Source organism: Necator americanus, chromosome II (assembly GCF_031761385.1).
Source record: "Necator americanus strain Aroian chromosome II, whole genome shotgun sequence".
Lineage (NCBI taxonomy): Eukaryota > Metazoa > Nematoda > Chromadorea > Rhabditida > Ancylostomatidae > Necator > Necator americanus.
This window is the reverse complement of record NC_087372.1, coordinates 38,878,991-38,895,631: the sequence shown is the minus strand read 5'-3', so window position 1 is coordinate 38,895,631 and position 16,641 is coordinate 38,878,991. Positions and strand designations below refer to the sequence as shown.

General features: G+C 33.5%; 3 protein-coding genes across 5 annotated transcripts; 1 reads left to right on the top strand and 2 right to left on the bottom strand.

Moving 5' to 3' along the window:
• Positions 1 to 262: 262 nt before the first annotated feature.
• Positions 263 to 5,250, top strand: RB195_020783 (uncharacterized protein; the record flags this gene model as incomplete). Of its 2 annotated transcripts, XM_064189245.1 has the most annotated exons (8): positions 263 to 322; positions 384 to 456; positions 754 to 846; positions 905 to 1,029; positions 1,209 to 1,293; positions 1,460 to 1,552; positions 2,160 to 2,654; positions 5,183 to 5,250. In XM_064189245.1, the coding sequence occupies 8 exons, from the start codon at positions 263 to 265 to the stop codon at positions 5,248 to 5,250; spliced, it is 1,092 nt and encodes a 363-aa protein (XP_064045125.1). The 2 variants fall into 2 exon arrangements, with proteins under 2 accessions (XP_064045125.1, XP_064045126.1); XM_064189244.1 differs by lacking the exon at positions 2,160 to 2,654 and having other exon boundaries at positions 1,460 to 1,563; positions 5,183 to 5,209.
• Positions 5,251 to 8,457: 3,207 nt separating this feature from the next.
• On the bottom strand, positions 8,458 to 12,118 carry RB195_020782 (uncharacterized protein; the record flags this gene model as incomplete). The annotated part of the gene is made up of 7 exons (XM_064189243.1): positions 8,458 to 8,536; positions 8,642 to 8,753; positions 9,660 to 9,718; positions 10,153 to 10,232; positions 10,671 to 10,802; positions 10,875 to 11,043; positions 11,982 to 12,118. 7 exons carry the CDS (start codon positions 12,116 to 12,118, stop codon positions 8,458 to 8,460), a joined length of 768 nt encoding a protein of 255 aa, XP_064045124.1.
• A 2,349-nt stretch (positions 12,119 to 14,467) lies between these two features.
• RB195_020781 (uncharacterized protein) lies at positions 14,468 to 14,875 on the bottom strand (the record flags this gene model as incomplete). 2 transcript variants are annotated; one of them, XM_064189241.1, is made up of 2 exons in its annotated part: positions 14,468 to 14,791; positions 14,849 to 14,875. In XM_064189241.1, the coding sequence occupies 2 exons, from the start codon at positions 14,873 to 14,875 to the stop codon at positions 14,468 to 14,470; spliced, it is 351 nt and encodes a 116-aa protein (XP_064045122.1). The 2 variants fall into 2 exon arrangements, with proteins under 2 accessions (XP_064045122.1, XP_064045123.1); XM_064189242.1 differs by lacking the exon at positions 14,849 to 14,875 and having other exon boundaries at positions 14,468 to 14,728.
• Positions 14,876 to 16,641: the final 1,766 nt, after the last annotated feature.

Here is a 16,641-nt window from a genome sequence, read left to right as displayed (position 1 = left end):
TTAATTACCTTGTTCACTGAAGGAAGGTTCAACTTTAAAGTTTGGAAAAACATTAAAACAAAAAAAACTGAAAAAAAAAACAAAAACGAGAGAGTTGATGAAATGTTTTCATCGCTTTTCAACCTTTATTCCTCACTACATTGTCTCAATACTCTGCATTTTCCCTCATTTTCATAATGTTCCTCTTTATTTTTGATTACTGCTCTTTTCTTTACTTATCTTATTGAGATAAAGCCCACAGAAAAATATAATAAGTTTCCGGATGGTCCATTACAAGCTCACCTACTTCGCAGGCCGTGGACTTGCTGAACCTATTCGCCAGGTGAGTCCCATACGCTTCCCATAGTTAGTCATTATCCCTGCAACCGTTGGTGCTTTTCCAGATTTTCGCCCTTGCTGGTCAAAAATATGAAGATGTTCGTTACACCTTTCAGGAATGGCCCAAACACAAGGATGGTTAGCATTTTTTTATTTTTACCTTAATTAAAAAAAACCCCTATTTTACCTTAATATCAGAGTAAATCTTAAGTAATTCTTAGTATCATAAATAGTAAGTTAGGATTTGGACTCATATTTTCACTAATTGTTTTTATTTACATACTTTGTTTGTTTTTATATTGTTTTATTTGTTTTTGACTTTTTTATACTTTATTAGGTTCATCCAACTATCCATTTTTCAATTTTTTTTCCTCTACTTTACTTATTTTGCTTTTATTTTAATTTAGAAAAAAACCCTAAAAGTTCCTTTTCCAGAAATGCCATTTGGTCAAATACCAGTGTTGGAAGAGGATGGTAAACAACTAGCGCAATCATTCGCTATCGCTCGTTACCTTTCCAGAAAATTCGGTACCTCTTTAGGAGGCGGATTTTTGCAAGAAACTGTCGCTTAAAAGGGTTCTTTAAGGTTTTGCCGGAAAAACTCCTTTCGAAGAAGCCTTAGTCGACTCGGTTGCTGACCAATACAAGGACTACATCAATGAGATCCGTCCATACCTCAGGGTCGTTGCAGGAGTCGATCAGGGAGATCCGGTAAGGAGGAGGAAAAGCTAAAATGTTTTTGTAAGCGGCCTATTGCGACTACTAGTGCGTATACCCTGTGTCTACTTACTTGTTTTTGTGTTTTTTTTTCTCGGATACCACCTCCTAATGAAAAGTTCCCTACATATTTAAACACAAGAAGTTTATCAAGTTCTCCATAATATTTGTAGGAGAAGCTTTTCAAGGAACTGCTCCTTCCAGCTCGTGAGAAATTCTTCGGTTTCATGAAAAAATTCCTTGAGAAGAGCAAATCTGGTAAGATTTTGGTTAAAAAATATCTTATAATGAAATTAACAATTGAAATTAATGAAATTTACAGAATATATAGTATCATCATGTTCGCTTGGTAATATAAGCAGTCTGTCAAGTTTTTTTTTCTAAATTTTTCTATTTCTTTTTCTTAACAAGTTTTATTTTACAGGTTACCTCGTTGGTGATTCGGTGACATACGCTGACTTGTGCTTAGCCGAGCACACATCTGGTATCGCTGCGAAGTTCCCCAGTATCTATGATGGTTTCCCTGAGGTATGTGTTTCAGGATTTCTCTCTTTTCTAACGAAAACAGTCGACGATCGAACGTAGAAATTTTTAGGGGAACTTTTCCTAGTTTTTTTTTCTCTTAAGAGAAACATGAGATTGTTAACTGGAATTTTTCGGCTGGTATTTTTCTGGTTTTCTAGCTCATATTTAAAAAATTTATTGCAAGAGAAGTTGCAGTCCCATAACTTGGAACTATCGCTTTGATATATGCAATATCGATGGCTTTGATTTGCTTTTTAATTTAGAACGGTAAAAAAATAAAAATAAAAGGGTAAAAAAATAACATTCCTCCGACAAAAAATATTGAAATGAGAAAACATTAGGAATTTCGAGTAGATGATGGATAGTGCATTCAAATTTAACGATATGCCGATATTTTAACGATATATTTTAACGATTTTAACTATTTGTAGTTTTAAAGATTTAACGAAAAGAAACTTAGCGAATGTTTTTTTTTCTTCAGATCAAAGCTCATTTATTATTATTATTATTATTATTATTATTATTATTATTATTATTACTATTATTATTATTATTATTATTATTATTATTATTATTATTATTATTATTATTAAATTAAGTATTATTATTATTATTATTATTATTATTATTATTATTATTATTATTATTATTATTATTATTATTATTATTATTATTATTATTATTATTATTATTATTATTATTATTATTATTATTATTATTATTATTATTATTATTATTATTATTATTATTATTATTATTATTATTATTATTATTATTATTATTATTATTATTATTATTATTATTATTATTATTATTATTATTATTATTATTATTATTATTATTATTATTATTATTATTATTATTATTATTATTATTATTATTATTATTATTATTATTATTATTATTATTATTATTATTATTATTATTATTATTATTATTATTATTATTATTATTATTATTATTATTATTATTATTATTATTATTATTATTATTATTATTATTATTATTATTATTATTATATCGAAATCCATTCCCCTGTCCAGATGGACTGTTACTAGCAAGAAAATCCGATCGGAAATTTCTTCCAAATCCAGGTGGGTCGAAGAGTTAGAGCCATCAAACAGCGAGTATGGGATGAATGACAGCAACGATGCGACGACGATCAGATACGACTGCTAGTCCTGTACTCTTACTTCCTGGATCAGCCCGTAATCCCAGAGGAACCGAGAGAAACTATCAAAATTTCAAAAAAAAAATTATCAAAAATGGGGTTTTCACGGTGTTATTCTCATAGATTACGCTGCACGGAAAATACCGTAGCTACACAAGAGTTCAGGGATGGAGAGAGAGAGGAAGAAAGACAGAAAGAAACAGAGGGAGAGACAGAGGCAGAGACAGCGAGAGACGGAGGAAGAGAGAGGGAGAGTCACAAGAGCTTTTCATTGCTACCGTAATACTGTAGGTTTCTAACTGTCTTATTAAAGTCTTCTGGTTCTTATTAAACTCTTCTGGTTTCTAACTACACCACAAGATCAGTTCAAGACCATCATTTCAACGCTGACTGTCTCATTCGCAAGCTTTATAGAACTTTTTACTCTCAGGCATTTATAAGTAGTGATCTGTACAGGATTTCTGGAGTGAACTCTTATCTTCTGACAAAATTTACATTTCTAACAACGTTTTTGGCGCTTTTCCCCATGAACGAAAGCCTGAAAGTACGAAAAGATCAAGGATTGCAGTGTACAGTGGGGATGTTCCTGTAATGTGTGAAAATTTGGGTTTTGGCACTGATTTTGTTCTGTGGATCTTCTCTTTGTTCAAAAATGCTGACAATTAATCAAAAGAATCGATTAGAACTATGATTTTCACACCAGTATAAAATAATTGTGTTCATCGATTGATTCCTTCTCTAAGCCTCTTTATCGCATTCCCCTAAAAACCTTCCAACAGAATCTTTTTGTATGAGGCACAACCTCATAGTTCTAATCGATCGGAGACCCTCATTCTTCCTCGGATCGCATACAGCATCATTTAACGGTTTTCCAAATTTTATCGCATGTATTTTGACCGAAAGGGGAGGGTGTCGGTTAGAGGTCCGTTGTAGCCACAGGGTCGAGGGTTTGAATCCGTCCTTGTGCTCACCAAGCCCTTCATCCCTCCGGGGTCGATAAATTGGTACCAGACTTGTCTGGGGGAAAAAATTTTTTTTTTTTTTTTTTTTTCCCCCCCGGGGTTTAACTAAAAAAAGTTTTTTTTTAGGGGGGTTTTATTTTTTTATTTAAAAAAAAAGAGAAGAAAAGGGGGGGGGGGGGGGAGAGGAGGAAAAGAGAGTTTTTTAACACAACAAACTTTTTTTTTTTTTTTTAAAAAAAATTTTTTTTTTTTAAATTTGTATAAAGGATTCAGATCATTAACTCCATAAATTATTGATCACCGTATTAGATTCTACAAAATTCTAGAACCCAGCAATGCATCAGTAATAGAAGAGAAACGTACTTATCTCAGAATCGAATGATCGAAATTTCTTTATTTTTTCTTCCCGTATTGATAAGGGTCGTGTAAATTTATCAGGAAACGGAATCAAAAGTGCGATGTGATAAAAATATGACAAAAATTGTGTAACCGAACACAAATTCTAAAGAGAAAATAGGAAATCGGACTGTTCTGAGAAACTGAGTTCTTTATAGAAATCAAATATTATCTTCTTCTCTTTTTTTTTCAAATTCATCCAGTGGAATTCATCGCTTCTTCAGCTTGGAATCTTTTATTCGTTGAATTATTTCAATAATATTTCACTTTTTCCTCTCACTTTCATAACGGTCTCGTTCATTTTTATTCAATTCATATATGTACTCAGCAGCCAATTCTTAGCGAATCACAGCAGAAAAAAATACAGTACTTTTTTCTGACAAAAAAATACGAGACTTAAAATCAGATTTAGTTTGTTTTGCTTTCTTAACATTACGACAACGATGCTTTCATCGTTAACTGATGAGGTTCAATCGAACTCTGAAGTTACTCGGCCGAGTACTGGGAGTGAATTCAAAATCAAGAAAAAAATTCAAAATCAAAAATTAAGGATAGAATCGCGTAGAGGTAGATTGTGGTGGACAATCAACAATTCCATCTTCGATTAGAAGGTCACAGAGAGGTAGACAGATAGACAGATGGATTGATTGAGTAAGTAGGAAGAAAGAAAAGAAAGAAAGAAAGATTTAAGAAGAATGAATCCAGTAATTCTTATACACAATTTATTTAATTTATTATCGTTATGATTAATTTATTTAATTTATTATTATTATGACTTTTTTGTTCCTAGACTTTGCCTTCTTCCGTGTTTCTAAACACCTTTGTTAGTAATACAATTAAATCAGTTCAATCAGCTTCTTGTTTGTTGTTGTTCTTGTTTATTAAGTTCTTGTTTTAAGATTAAAATAGAAAGAAATACTAAAAATGGTATTAAAAAATAAAGAATAATAATATTAATGAATAATAACATTTAAAAAAAGAAATATTAAAACTAAACAAAATTATAAGAATTAACTACTCCAAAGGGATAGAAGGTTCCTTGGGATTTTGGTTGTGGAGGTAAGTGAATGGACGCTTATTGACTTTTCTTCAGATCAAGGCACTCGCGGAGAAGGTGTGATCGATTCCGGCGCTGAGGAAATGGATCGAAACTCGGCCTGACAGCCATTTCTAATTTCCACTAAAAGCGTTGCATCAGCTGAAAATCGTTCAAAATAAGTGTTCCCAATTTCTTCCATCGATAATTACTTGCATTCTCGCATCCCAATACTCCACTGTGAATTTTTTTACAGGATTTACCGCCTTTTCTGGTTGTTTACACGAGAACACCTCGTTATTTTCTACTGATTTCCCATTTCGTTCAGTCCCGTTTATTTTTTAAAGTCAATCTAAAAATTACATGCATTTTTACTTTTTGAGTTCAATTCAAGTTAAATTACTCGAGAAAAAAGTTCTACAATTATTGTGACTGATTCATGGATCAAGATCCGAGAACGATCAGTAATCAAGATCCGAGAACGATCAGTAATCAAGATCCGAGAACGATCAGTAATCAAGATCCGAGAACTATTGCACTGTTCACGATGTACATACATTGAGGAAGTCACGAGAGCAGTTTCATGGAAACATTTAAAGAACTGACGCTTGGATTTCTGGAATTGGATGAAAAATCGCTCGGAAAATCCCAGGCATATGTGAAAATCAGATCCACCCCTTTGAGTGGTGCCCGTTTGACCAACCATTCGATGATGGAGGCCGAAATCCACTGCGCCTCGTCGATTCCCTGTTCCATTTTTTGTTTCTTCGCGGGTCTTTATCGGTAGATTTCATTTTCCTTTCTTCTCTTCTGTGAGCGTGGATAAATCCAGAATCTTTTTCTTTCTCGATGTATTCTGTTCGGATCCACCATCCTTTCATTAGAACCCCTATTTAATGCTTTCTAATTTGTCTTGGTGAAATTTTGTGAAGGAAGTCTCTTCAAAAATTAATGCAAAAAAATCAGCTATCCTTATAAAATCTATCTCAAAAAACTCACTAATAAATACAGTTACTCATTAAATAATATGATATAAATTGAAATAAACTAGTAATTATTCAGATTTTGTAGTTATTTTGGAGAGAGCGAGAAAGAGAGAACATTTTTTTCTTTCTTACTAGAATTTTCGATCTCTTAGGTGATAAGAGAATTAGTGGGGAGCTGCACCACCAAAGAATGAAAAATTATCAATGGTTTGCCGGAGACCATCTATGACTGATTTTCTGCAGAAGTGCATTGTTTTATGTGATTCAGCGACGAAAAGAGACTTTACATTTCTTAAGGGAAAACTTTTTCATAAACCTCTCATCTTTTTAAGTTTTTCAATTGAGAAAAAAAGTGTATCAACGTTTAAACAAAACCGAAAAATGGAGCGGAGAAAAAATCTCGAACTATTCATTCGTTTCACCGACAAAAGCAAAACCGTTCATTTTGAACTAACCGTTTCTGGATGGATGGAAAGCTAGGTAAGGACAGAAAAAAGACCCAACGGATATCTTAATTAACAGTGGAGAAGTGAGAGACACAAGAAAGTTTAAAGGATATAGTTCCCGGAATCATCCTGACCGTAGCACGTATCACATCATTAATGATTTTTAGTTGTTTTGTACAAATCGTGCGTACAGTTTTTTTTTTGTAGAAATTTTCGTTCACAACTGAAAACTTTACGCCCGATGTATAATAAGTATTTCTCAACTTTTTTTTTTAAATTTAATCGAAATTATCCATTCAAATGAACACGCACACATGCGACGAATGCATGGTCAGTTCGAAAAATTAATTTTTCACGAAAAAAAGTAGATGTAAAAATGTTAAATAAATACGAAAACCTGTAAATCTGGATGAAATACTATCTTTTTAGCTTTCAGAGAAATGACAACGAAGAATTCTGGACTCTTCCTTTTTCTGTTCTCTTTTTTTTTGAATTCTGAATTTTTTGAATTTTTGAATTCGGAATTTTTGAATTTCTGAATTCTGCACTACCAGCCATGTACATAAAATGTTATTGCATTGCATTTCAGAAGGGGTTATATGTCTGACATTCTAGATTTAAATTTTTGGATATATTATAATCAACGAAAAATAGAATAGAAAAGATTATAGGGAGGAGAAAAATACTGCTACTCAAATTCAAAATTAAATTCTGTAAAAAAGCAACAAGTTTTTTTTCTCCGTAGTTTTTACTCTACAAAATTACGTATTTTTGTAGACCTATGTTAGTTAAATGGATGATAGAGTTCGTAAACGTCTCCACAAAAAATTTTGTCACTCTCAACTCAATTAAAGCCTCTAGTTTGCAAGGATATGATCTGATTGCGCTCAAATCAAAAGCGCAAACTTGAAAGAAATCTACTTCCAGGAGAAATCGATAAAACTCATCCGAAGAGGGCACGTTCTCTACACTATTTCTCATCGATTTTGATTACAAAAAGGTCAGCAAAACCCGAGCTGCTATCAAATCAAGTGTGCATTTGTACGTACATCAAAAACAACTAAAAAACTAATTAAAAACTTTTTAAAACTTTACTTTAAAATTTTTTAATTACTAGTTGCGATATGTGTTTTTTTCATCTTCAATTGATCGAAGATCACCATATAATCGAATTGCAGGGCTATTTGAAGAAAAAAAAACCGTAATAGATTTGTATTAAACCTGTACTTGGACTGAATTAACAAAAGTACTGGCTTAAACAGTAATTACTGTAGAGACTGAAATACATTGCAAAATTTCATGATGGTTCCTTCTCCTAGGAATTCATAGGAATACGCATGATACGTAATTTTCTTTCTTTTCCGAGAAAAAATGGTGGAGAAATTCTTTCGCCGTGAAAAATGGTACAGAAAACAAGTGTTTCAGAACATTAGGCGCCATTTTTCACTGCCACTAATCAATAAAAAAAAAAGAAAATAATTTTTTAACATATGTCGCGTGCTACTCTTTCAGCAGCTATAACAGCTTTTTTTTGAAATTATTGTCAATTCCAAGGTTTTTTGGTCCTATTTTATTTTTTCTCCAGATTTAGAGAATGAATATAACTTTTTGATATAATAATATAATAAATAATATAATAAATATAATAATATAATATAATATAATAAGTAATATAATAATTATAATATAATATAATAGTAACATATAACTGTGAGGGTGAAGCTTGAGGGTAAAGGTAAAGAAAGGCTTGGACTATGGTTTAGCTAGATCCCCCTCCCACAGTCTTTCCTGTCGGTAGCTTTTTGAATATCCGCCAGCCTACTGTTCTACTATTTCCATCATCAAGCAATTCATTTTATTTTATTTTATTTTAACCGACAATATAGTATTTAGAGGTATTCTAAATGTTCAATGACCATTTCTTGTATTTTTTCTTCTCTTCCGACTGGCAATATGGGATCTTCTTGTCTCCGGTGTACCTAAATATAAGAAATATAAAAACATTTTAATTTTTAGACATCACAAACACGAATCAACGAGAACTTTACGACGCAGAAATACTCAGAATTATTTTTCTTACTTACCATTCACATATGAGGAATTGCAGCTGATCCATAATCATTTGCTCGCTTTCCAATGATATACCGTTGATAACTACCCAAGGGACGTGACGGTGCTTATCTGGCCAAACGTTTGCTAAATTAAAATGTATATTTTTTTACTTGTTTCTATTATAGATCCCAGAAGCATAAAATAGACGTAACTCATGCGGACAGCGCAAGAATTACGAAGAGTTTTATTCTTGCTTCTTAAAATTAAAGTTAGTTTCCTGAACTTTTTTTTTGCAATAAATTCACGGTGTCTTACGCGATCCTTCGCAACGTGAATTCCGGACACCCAGCCAGACGTAATTAAACGATTAATCCAGAAGTATTTAAACATAGATTATAACATGGACGGTGTGAGATCCAAAATCTTATTCAACGAGTATGACCTAACCAGTGGAGTCTGTCAGAGGTCCACAACAAACTTCTTCTGGTACATTTTGGTCTGATTTTAGGTAGTCACTCAGAAGAAAACTTCTAACGATCTCGTCCGACTGTAACCCACCCGCAATTAGAAACCCTGACGATCTCATCTTACAGTAATGCGCCCATAGTTAGACGTCAATTATAATCCCAACTGTGTAGGGCACGGAAATAAACTCTACTCTACAAACATGGCAGGACCAGGGTCGACAAGGCCATCAGTGGCGCCTATCAGGCTTCAGAGTTACTAACATATAGTTCCGTTACCAATCCTTACAGATTAAACTTAGTCAGGATTACCTCCACAATTACAGTATTATAAAATAATGTTTTTGCAGCAAAAGACTGTGAGTCTAGGAAAAACACGCATCCATCCAAGAAATGCAGTACCAATTTTCAAAAAAAAGGACATGGCTGAAAGTTTATAGCTTTTAAAAGGGTGTGTTTTCATCCTCACGAGTGTTTCTTGAAATTTCTACTACTTCTACTGTATTTTTTTGTGCTGATCTGGTACAGAAACAGATTAAAAAATGAATGAAATAGAAACAGATTGAGAAGAAAGCTGGAGACCAACCTGTTCGTTCAGCTGCCTTCTGTTGAAGTCGTTCACCAAGTCGCGAAACTAGGCAGGATCTGAATTTTTGAAGCAGTATGATTTAAACGAAGTAGGGGTTCAAAACTAGGAAAGCGGTGAAAACCATTATCAACAGTCATATTACCATAATATTAAAATATTAATATAAATAAATACTGGCATGAATCTATAAATAATAAATTATAAATTATAAATATCATTGTAAATTAATACAATAATAATTGATTAATCAATTAATATAATATAATATTAATATTATTTCATAATAGACGTGCTAAGTTAGAGAATTTAGAAAGCTTGGATCGAACACAGTTTTTTTTACCGAATTTTAGGAAAAGTTTGCAATGAACAATGAAAAAAAAAACAGCTACATAATTCTTGATTGAGGGGAAAGCATTCGACTTGTATTTTTCAGCACTTTTTTCAACTTGTCACAAAATTTCTTCTAATCAGAATAGAAGAAACAACCTACTGGATCATTCTCTGGATATCCTCACCAATAGAGAGAGTTCGGAAACATTTCGAGGATGCCTTGTCGAAAGGAACCTTTGACTAAAATCAGTAATATGATTTGTGGGATACAATACCATCCCTCATCACGTTACCTCCAGAAAATAAAATAAAAAAAAACAACTGAGGTAAAAAAATCACATATGTCAAAAAAAATTTGCAAATGATGTTGTCAACACCTTTAAGAGAATTTCCAGAAATTTACAAGTTAGAAAATTTGCTCGTAGAGATTTAACTGCGTATTCAGACACAATTTCCCTACGATATTTACTATCAAACAGAATATTTCCGTGTTTCTTGCAAGAAAATCCTTAACTGTGATCATTTTGGAAAAAAAACTTTGAGTAGAAGGGTGAATCCTCCTTTACTCGTCAGGGAACACCAATTCAGCAATTTTTTCAATAGCAAAAAGTATTTGTTAATAAAATATAGCAATTCAAGCATTCGAGCGAATTAAAATTGTATAAATTAAATATTTACCATCAAATTGTTTTCTAGGCAGTAGATCAACGGCACATATTGCTCTTGAGTTCCCACTGAGTCGATCACACACGATTCGAATCGATTAATGGAACATTCTTCAGCCCCATGTTGACATTCGATTGAGCCGTTCTATAGGAAAAAAAAATGTTGGAAAAAAGTTCTTTTAAGTGATGCATGAAGTATAAACGCTAATCAGTTTACCACAATTTTCGCATTCCCATATGGGATAAATTCAATGTTGACAAAACCAGCGAAATTCTTGTAGATTTTAGGATACAGATCCTCGACGATGAATCGTTGACAGTCGGGGCAGAGAGCTTCGATGAGAAGAGTGATGTTGATGCGTTGATTGTAGGTGGCCGTATGGTAGCTAAATCTCGCTATAAGCGTCAATACGATTGAAATTATTTAAACTTTGTTTAAATTTGCTTGTTTAAAAATTGAAATTTGTTTTTAAAAAAAGTTATTTAAAAGGAAAGCAGAAATAATCTTCAGCTTTAGTAAAAAAAAATCTTGGCGAAAAGGAAGGTCATTGTATAGCCCCGAGACGCGTCCTAAAACCTCTACGACTACGAATTCCAGTAAATTTGGCGTTGATGCATCCCAAGTGGATTAGTACTTCAGCGACTTTATCCTTTATCGATTTATAGCAAAGATGTGGAGGTTTAGTTACAACGCTCAACTTTTCTTTTAAAATTCGCTCCCTCATTGATCCACGTTGAGGTTTCACCAATTAATTATATTTTTCAAGAGGAACAAGTTCAAAAAAAAAATGCCACACGCTCACCAAGTTTTTCACCAGAATCATCGGAATTTTTGTAAATAAACGAAACAAGCGGCAACTATGACTTTCAATGAAACAGGCGTGAGAGAAAATTACATTTAAAGCTGTCTTTTGCAAGTTGAACAGAATTTTTATGCAGTACATGGCTCTTGGAAAAAATAAGCTCCTGATTTTTATTCTTTGTCCATTGCTGTGGTTGCTGACATGTGTAGATTCTAAGTAAAGACTTCTTTTCGCGAAAATAAATACCCTGATTTTTTTTTTCGTGGTAGGAATGAAGGTAAGAAAAAACGGATTTTTTGTGGGTTTAGAAGAATTATTCCAACTTATCGATAGTCAACTTAAAGCAACAGCCAAGATTGTTAATTATTTAATTTATTTTATGTTTGTTTTTAATTAATTAATTAATTGTTATTCCAAATTAGCTCAAAAAATCCTATAAACAAACCGAAGATAGAAAATAATAGGAATAGAGAAACAGAATAAACAGACAAAAAAGTGAAAAAACGAAAAAAAAAGCACACCGATTGCAAAGATTTGCGAAACCACATTCCTTGGCGAGTTCTTTACTGCTGCACCATAACGATGGAGGAACGGTGGCGCATCGATCAGCATAAATCGAGGAGAATCCAGCAAGAGACACGAACAAAAAGAAGATCATCTTAATAAAGTAATAATTATGATGAAAATAAATAAAAATAGAAGGGGAATGAGTTAGAGAAGACCGCAGCGGTTCGCCACCAACAACATCCGCCAGCCACCTCATCGATTCACACGAAAGATCATTGCAGACGATAGGCGTAGTTTGACGAGTTGAGGTCAGAGTTCGAATGAGAATCGAGCGCCTTAGTTGAAAATTGAGAATTTGAAGCAAAAAATGGTGAGCTTGAGGTATCCAGAATAAAAGTATTTACTTTTTTCGAAGAGGACAAAAAAAAAAACAATTTTTATTCTAACATTTTCCAGAAGCAAACACTTTGCCCGTTTTAGAGATGGTAACGAGCGGTCACGCCTGAATCACGTATTTTCTCATTCCTCATTCTTAAGAGAATTAAGAGAGGGATTTTAATGAGATAAACGATCGAAGCAACTCGCAAACTATGCTAAACGCAAACATCGAACGAGCAGGTGGTGGTTGTCAGGTGTCCTGGTCACTATCGTGTCGGGAAATCCATCAAATTGGAAGGCACGGTGATTACCAGAAGAAAAGGTGACGCAGTGCTTTGCAGAAAGGATGGATGGATGGAATTCTCATTTCTTCGTGTTTTTAATAAATGAACAGTCTTGAGTCTTTGCAACTTCGATTATTTAACAAATAATTGTTTTGCGAGAGCTTCAAGGCTCGTTCAAGTAACGAATGAATGCTAAAAATTTACTTAACAATTAATTTCATTCTTGAAAATCCTTGTTAAAATAAAATTTAAATGTTTTCGTCCTTGTTTATGGAAGCATACAGAATGTTGCAGAAAGCCCTGGAAAATTTTAGGACGTCGTACTAGTTGCTGAGGTTTTTAGTTTTTATTAGTAGTGAAGAAGTTTTGCGGTGCTTAGAACATTCCAGAAGTATCATGAGTTAAATTTACGCCATTCATTACACTACTATTTACTTCCGCAGCTTATTTATTTTGTTCTTCCACAATGGGCGGGGCGGCTGCTGTCTCTGGATAAACTACATAGTATTTATACGATCCATTCACATCGAATTTTTACAGGATATTTTTTTCTCATTTTTTTCAATTTTTAATTCTTTTTTCAATTTCAAGCTATCAGTTTGTCATGTTGTTAACTATGGGGTCCATCCCGGTTCACCTCACAAACTGATGGCTTTGAGGTCTGGTAGGACCAGCGTTCGATCACAACTCCCTCGCTCTGTAACAATTAAGGGTCAACGTGGTCCGATCGCATGTGTATTTGATTTTATATCGGCTCATCCAGCAATAATTCCTTGTATTTGTATTTGGTATCAATTTCATGTCAATTACTGTAACACCCAATCGTCAGAATAAAATCTGAGATCCTAGGTTTCCTAGGTTCTTTTCACATAAAAACTCACATCTTGTAAAAGAACAACGAGAAACAACGTAGAAAAAGGGTAGCTTGCAGCTCTAGGATTTTATTTATTACTAGTGTTAGTTATTAGTCATTAATTATTTTCTAAGAAGCTGCATGAACCATTTTCAAACAGCCGTGAGAGTCTTCCTTAAGTGAATACAACACCGCTACTAACTTGTGTCCCAAAATCCGTCGCCGACGGATTAATCCGTCGGAAACCGTCGGAATTCTTGGAGGTGGGGAAAATTAAATTTTGAATATAATGAATATTTTGTCCAATTTTCGAGAAATAAACGCAGGTCCTATGAACAGCCCTTCCCTCCATGGAGATGTATCCTCGGGATATGCAATGCAATCCAATGGCAGGATTGCGGATGTGTGAAAGTAATTAACGGGGCTTGAGAAAACTTTGCCCGTTTTCAGGCCACACATTTGTCAAAAGTAAATTCTCGAAGCATATTTGAAATCAGCAGCTCATTTACTTTCGATTGGTATTTCCAAAATTTAATTTTGCTCACTTCCAAGAATTCCGACGGTTTGCGACGGATTAATCCGTCGGCGACAGATTTTAGGACACAAGTTAGTAGCGGTCTTATATGGTCTGAATATCGTCTGCTTGTCATTTTACGGTTGTAAACGTAGTGACGTCCTGCTCCTGTTGAAGAGTACAAGTATAAATACTTAATTTAGAGGATATAGGGAATGGAAATACGTATGCCCACAAAATATGAATACTCCAGCTCTATACACTTAGACGTCTTCTTCATTTCCTCCAAAAATAACCAAAAAATAATAATAACAGGTATATGTTCATAGATTATTTTGGAAATTCGGAAGAATAAACGTTATCCATAAAAAGCGATTTTATGGTTTTTCCTGTCTATGTCAAATAATTCTCTTTCGCTAGATGCACTATTATTTATTTCTTTTGTGGATGAGTCCATAATTTGAGAAAACATTAATCACATTTACAATCAGGATCAGGAGCAGTGGATTCCTGGGATGGGGGATTCGATTGCTCTGTGATAGATATCGGCTCTATAGGTTCCTCCGTGGTAAATGCTTTCTCCATAGTCTGCTCGACATTGACGTCTGCTTCAGTGTTTTCGTTTCGTTCCGTATCAACGGTAAAAAATTCTTCTATGGGTCCTTCTTTTGTTGTTGTTGTTGTTGTTGTATCTGATGTCGGCGTTGTTCCGGTACCGTACCACCATTCCATGATCGTATCGAATAACCATGCTTCGGTTGGTACGATATTTAATCCAAATAGGATAATGATTATCTAAAAATTAAAAAAATCTTTTTTTTTGAAGAATTAAAAAACCTACTATAAAATTACCAGTGAAAAAGAAGTAATGATTTTCATTTGGATGAAGGGACGTCTCAGCGGCACAAGCAGAGCTTTTATTAGTGTATTTGTCCTCCTATTATGATGATTTTATTGAATAACGTCAAATTTCCATAGAATTGTTATCCGTAAATATTCTGACTGCTCAGCACAATCACAGAATCTGTTTTTAGTGCATTTAACGTACAGTCGCTTTCAAGCAACTGACTGACTTATAGAAACGAATTTTGCTTCCTGGTCCTAAAAATTGAATATTCCTGAAAAACTGAACATGCACTGGAATTCTTTTTAATCTAATTCCACCAATTTTTATAATGAGAGAAACGAAATAATACCGTAAAACCAAGTAAAAGATCGTGTTCTGATAGAACGGAACGCGGAAAAATAAGGCAAGAACGGCACTTATTCGCTTTTTTTAAAAAATTTTTTTTTAGTATCGGGCTCTCTTTGACAGCAGAAACGATTCAGGACTTTTCGCATATGGTTTTATTTCTTTTTTTATATTTTATTATTTGTATTGTTGTATTTGTTTTTATTTATGTCCCCAGATTCATAGGATTGTGGTAGATCTGCGTGGAGCTCAGATGCTTGGAAATTACATCGGAATTTTTTTCAAACATTGAAAAGAACATAAAATCAAAAAAAAAAGTCGAAAAGCTTCTCGGGCGATGCGTTTAATGTGGAAATACCATGTTGTGCTTTTAGAGTGTGATTTTCTAAAATTACGTTAATCTCATTGAAATAAAATGCAATTTCGGATAATATCTTTCGTTTTTAAGTTGAGCGGACAAGGAGGAGAGAGTGCGTGTCGAAAGAGAGGGAGAGGAATTGCAGCGGAAGACAGGCGGCCTTTGGGCTAAACATATTCTGCGCCGACGGCACCTGGGACGAACTAATGTTCTTATAGGTGTTTATGTGAACGATTCGGCAACAATATCCACTTAATGGATGGAAAAAGTGAAAAAAATGCCCCGTGCCTGCACTTCTACACAAAAGCGATCCAAAATTAGAGGTTGGTGTAAACGCAGACTAAATGTACTAAAAACACAGTATCCACTGTAGTCGGGAAAGTAGTGGTGGTAAACTGTGAAAATTTGCATTTCTATAAAATCCATAATAAAAATTACAGTAACAGGGCGGATATCCTTCAAAAAAAATCACCGATTAGTAGGATTTCTACCACCTTACAGGCATAGAAATCGGCCGAGCTCTTTTCATAGAAAGTAGTGAAAAGTTTCTTAGTCGCCGGTCGAATGAATTTGAAAAAAAAATATTTAAAAATTATTTTAAAGAAGAAATAATAAAAATATCATGAAAATTATCATAAAAAAACAATTATGAATTTGAACGAATTTGTTTCTCAATAGCAATCTTTCTATTAGCATATTTTACGTTATCAAATCCCAGAAAATGAGGTAAGCACTACCCAATGTATTGTCCTTACCTGTCGTTATCAAATACCTATCGTTTGAATGCTTTCTGTAGGCTGATGAGCAGTTGGAGATAAAGAGGCGAGGATAAATCATTAAATCATCACAAAATAAATAAATCAGATAATAGATAAATCATCAATCATTTCTACTAGGATATTCCAGGATAAAACCTTGATTTTCCAGGCTTCTGAAGAATGGAAGAACACCGAAACGTTGACTGGTAATAAAAATCAATACCATTCTTGGCTACTGCTCAAGCAAATCAATAAGAAGCTACGTATTCAACCCGCCAAGATTCAAGGATAATCGAAAATGGGCAATATGTACGCTCTAGCATAGTTGTACTAGAAA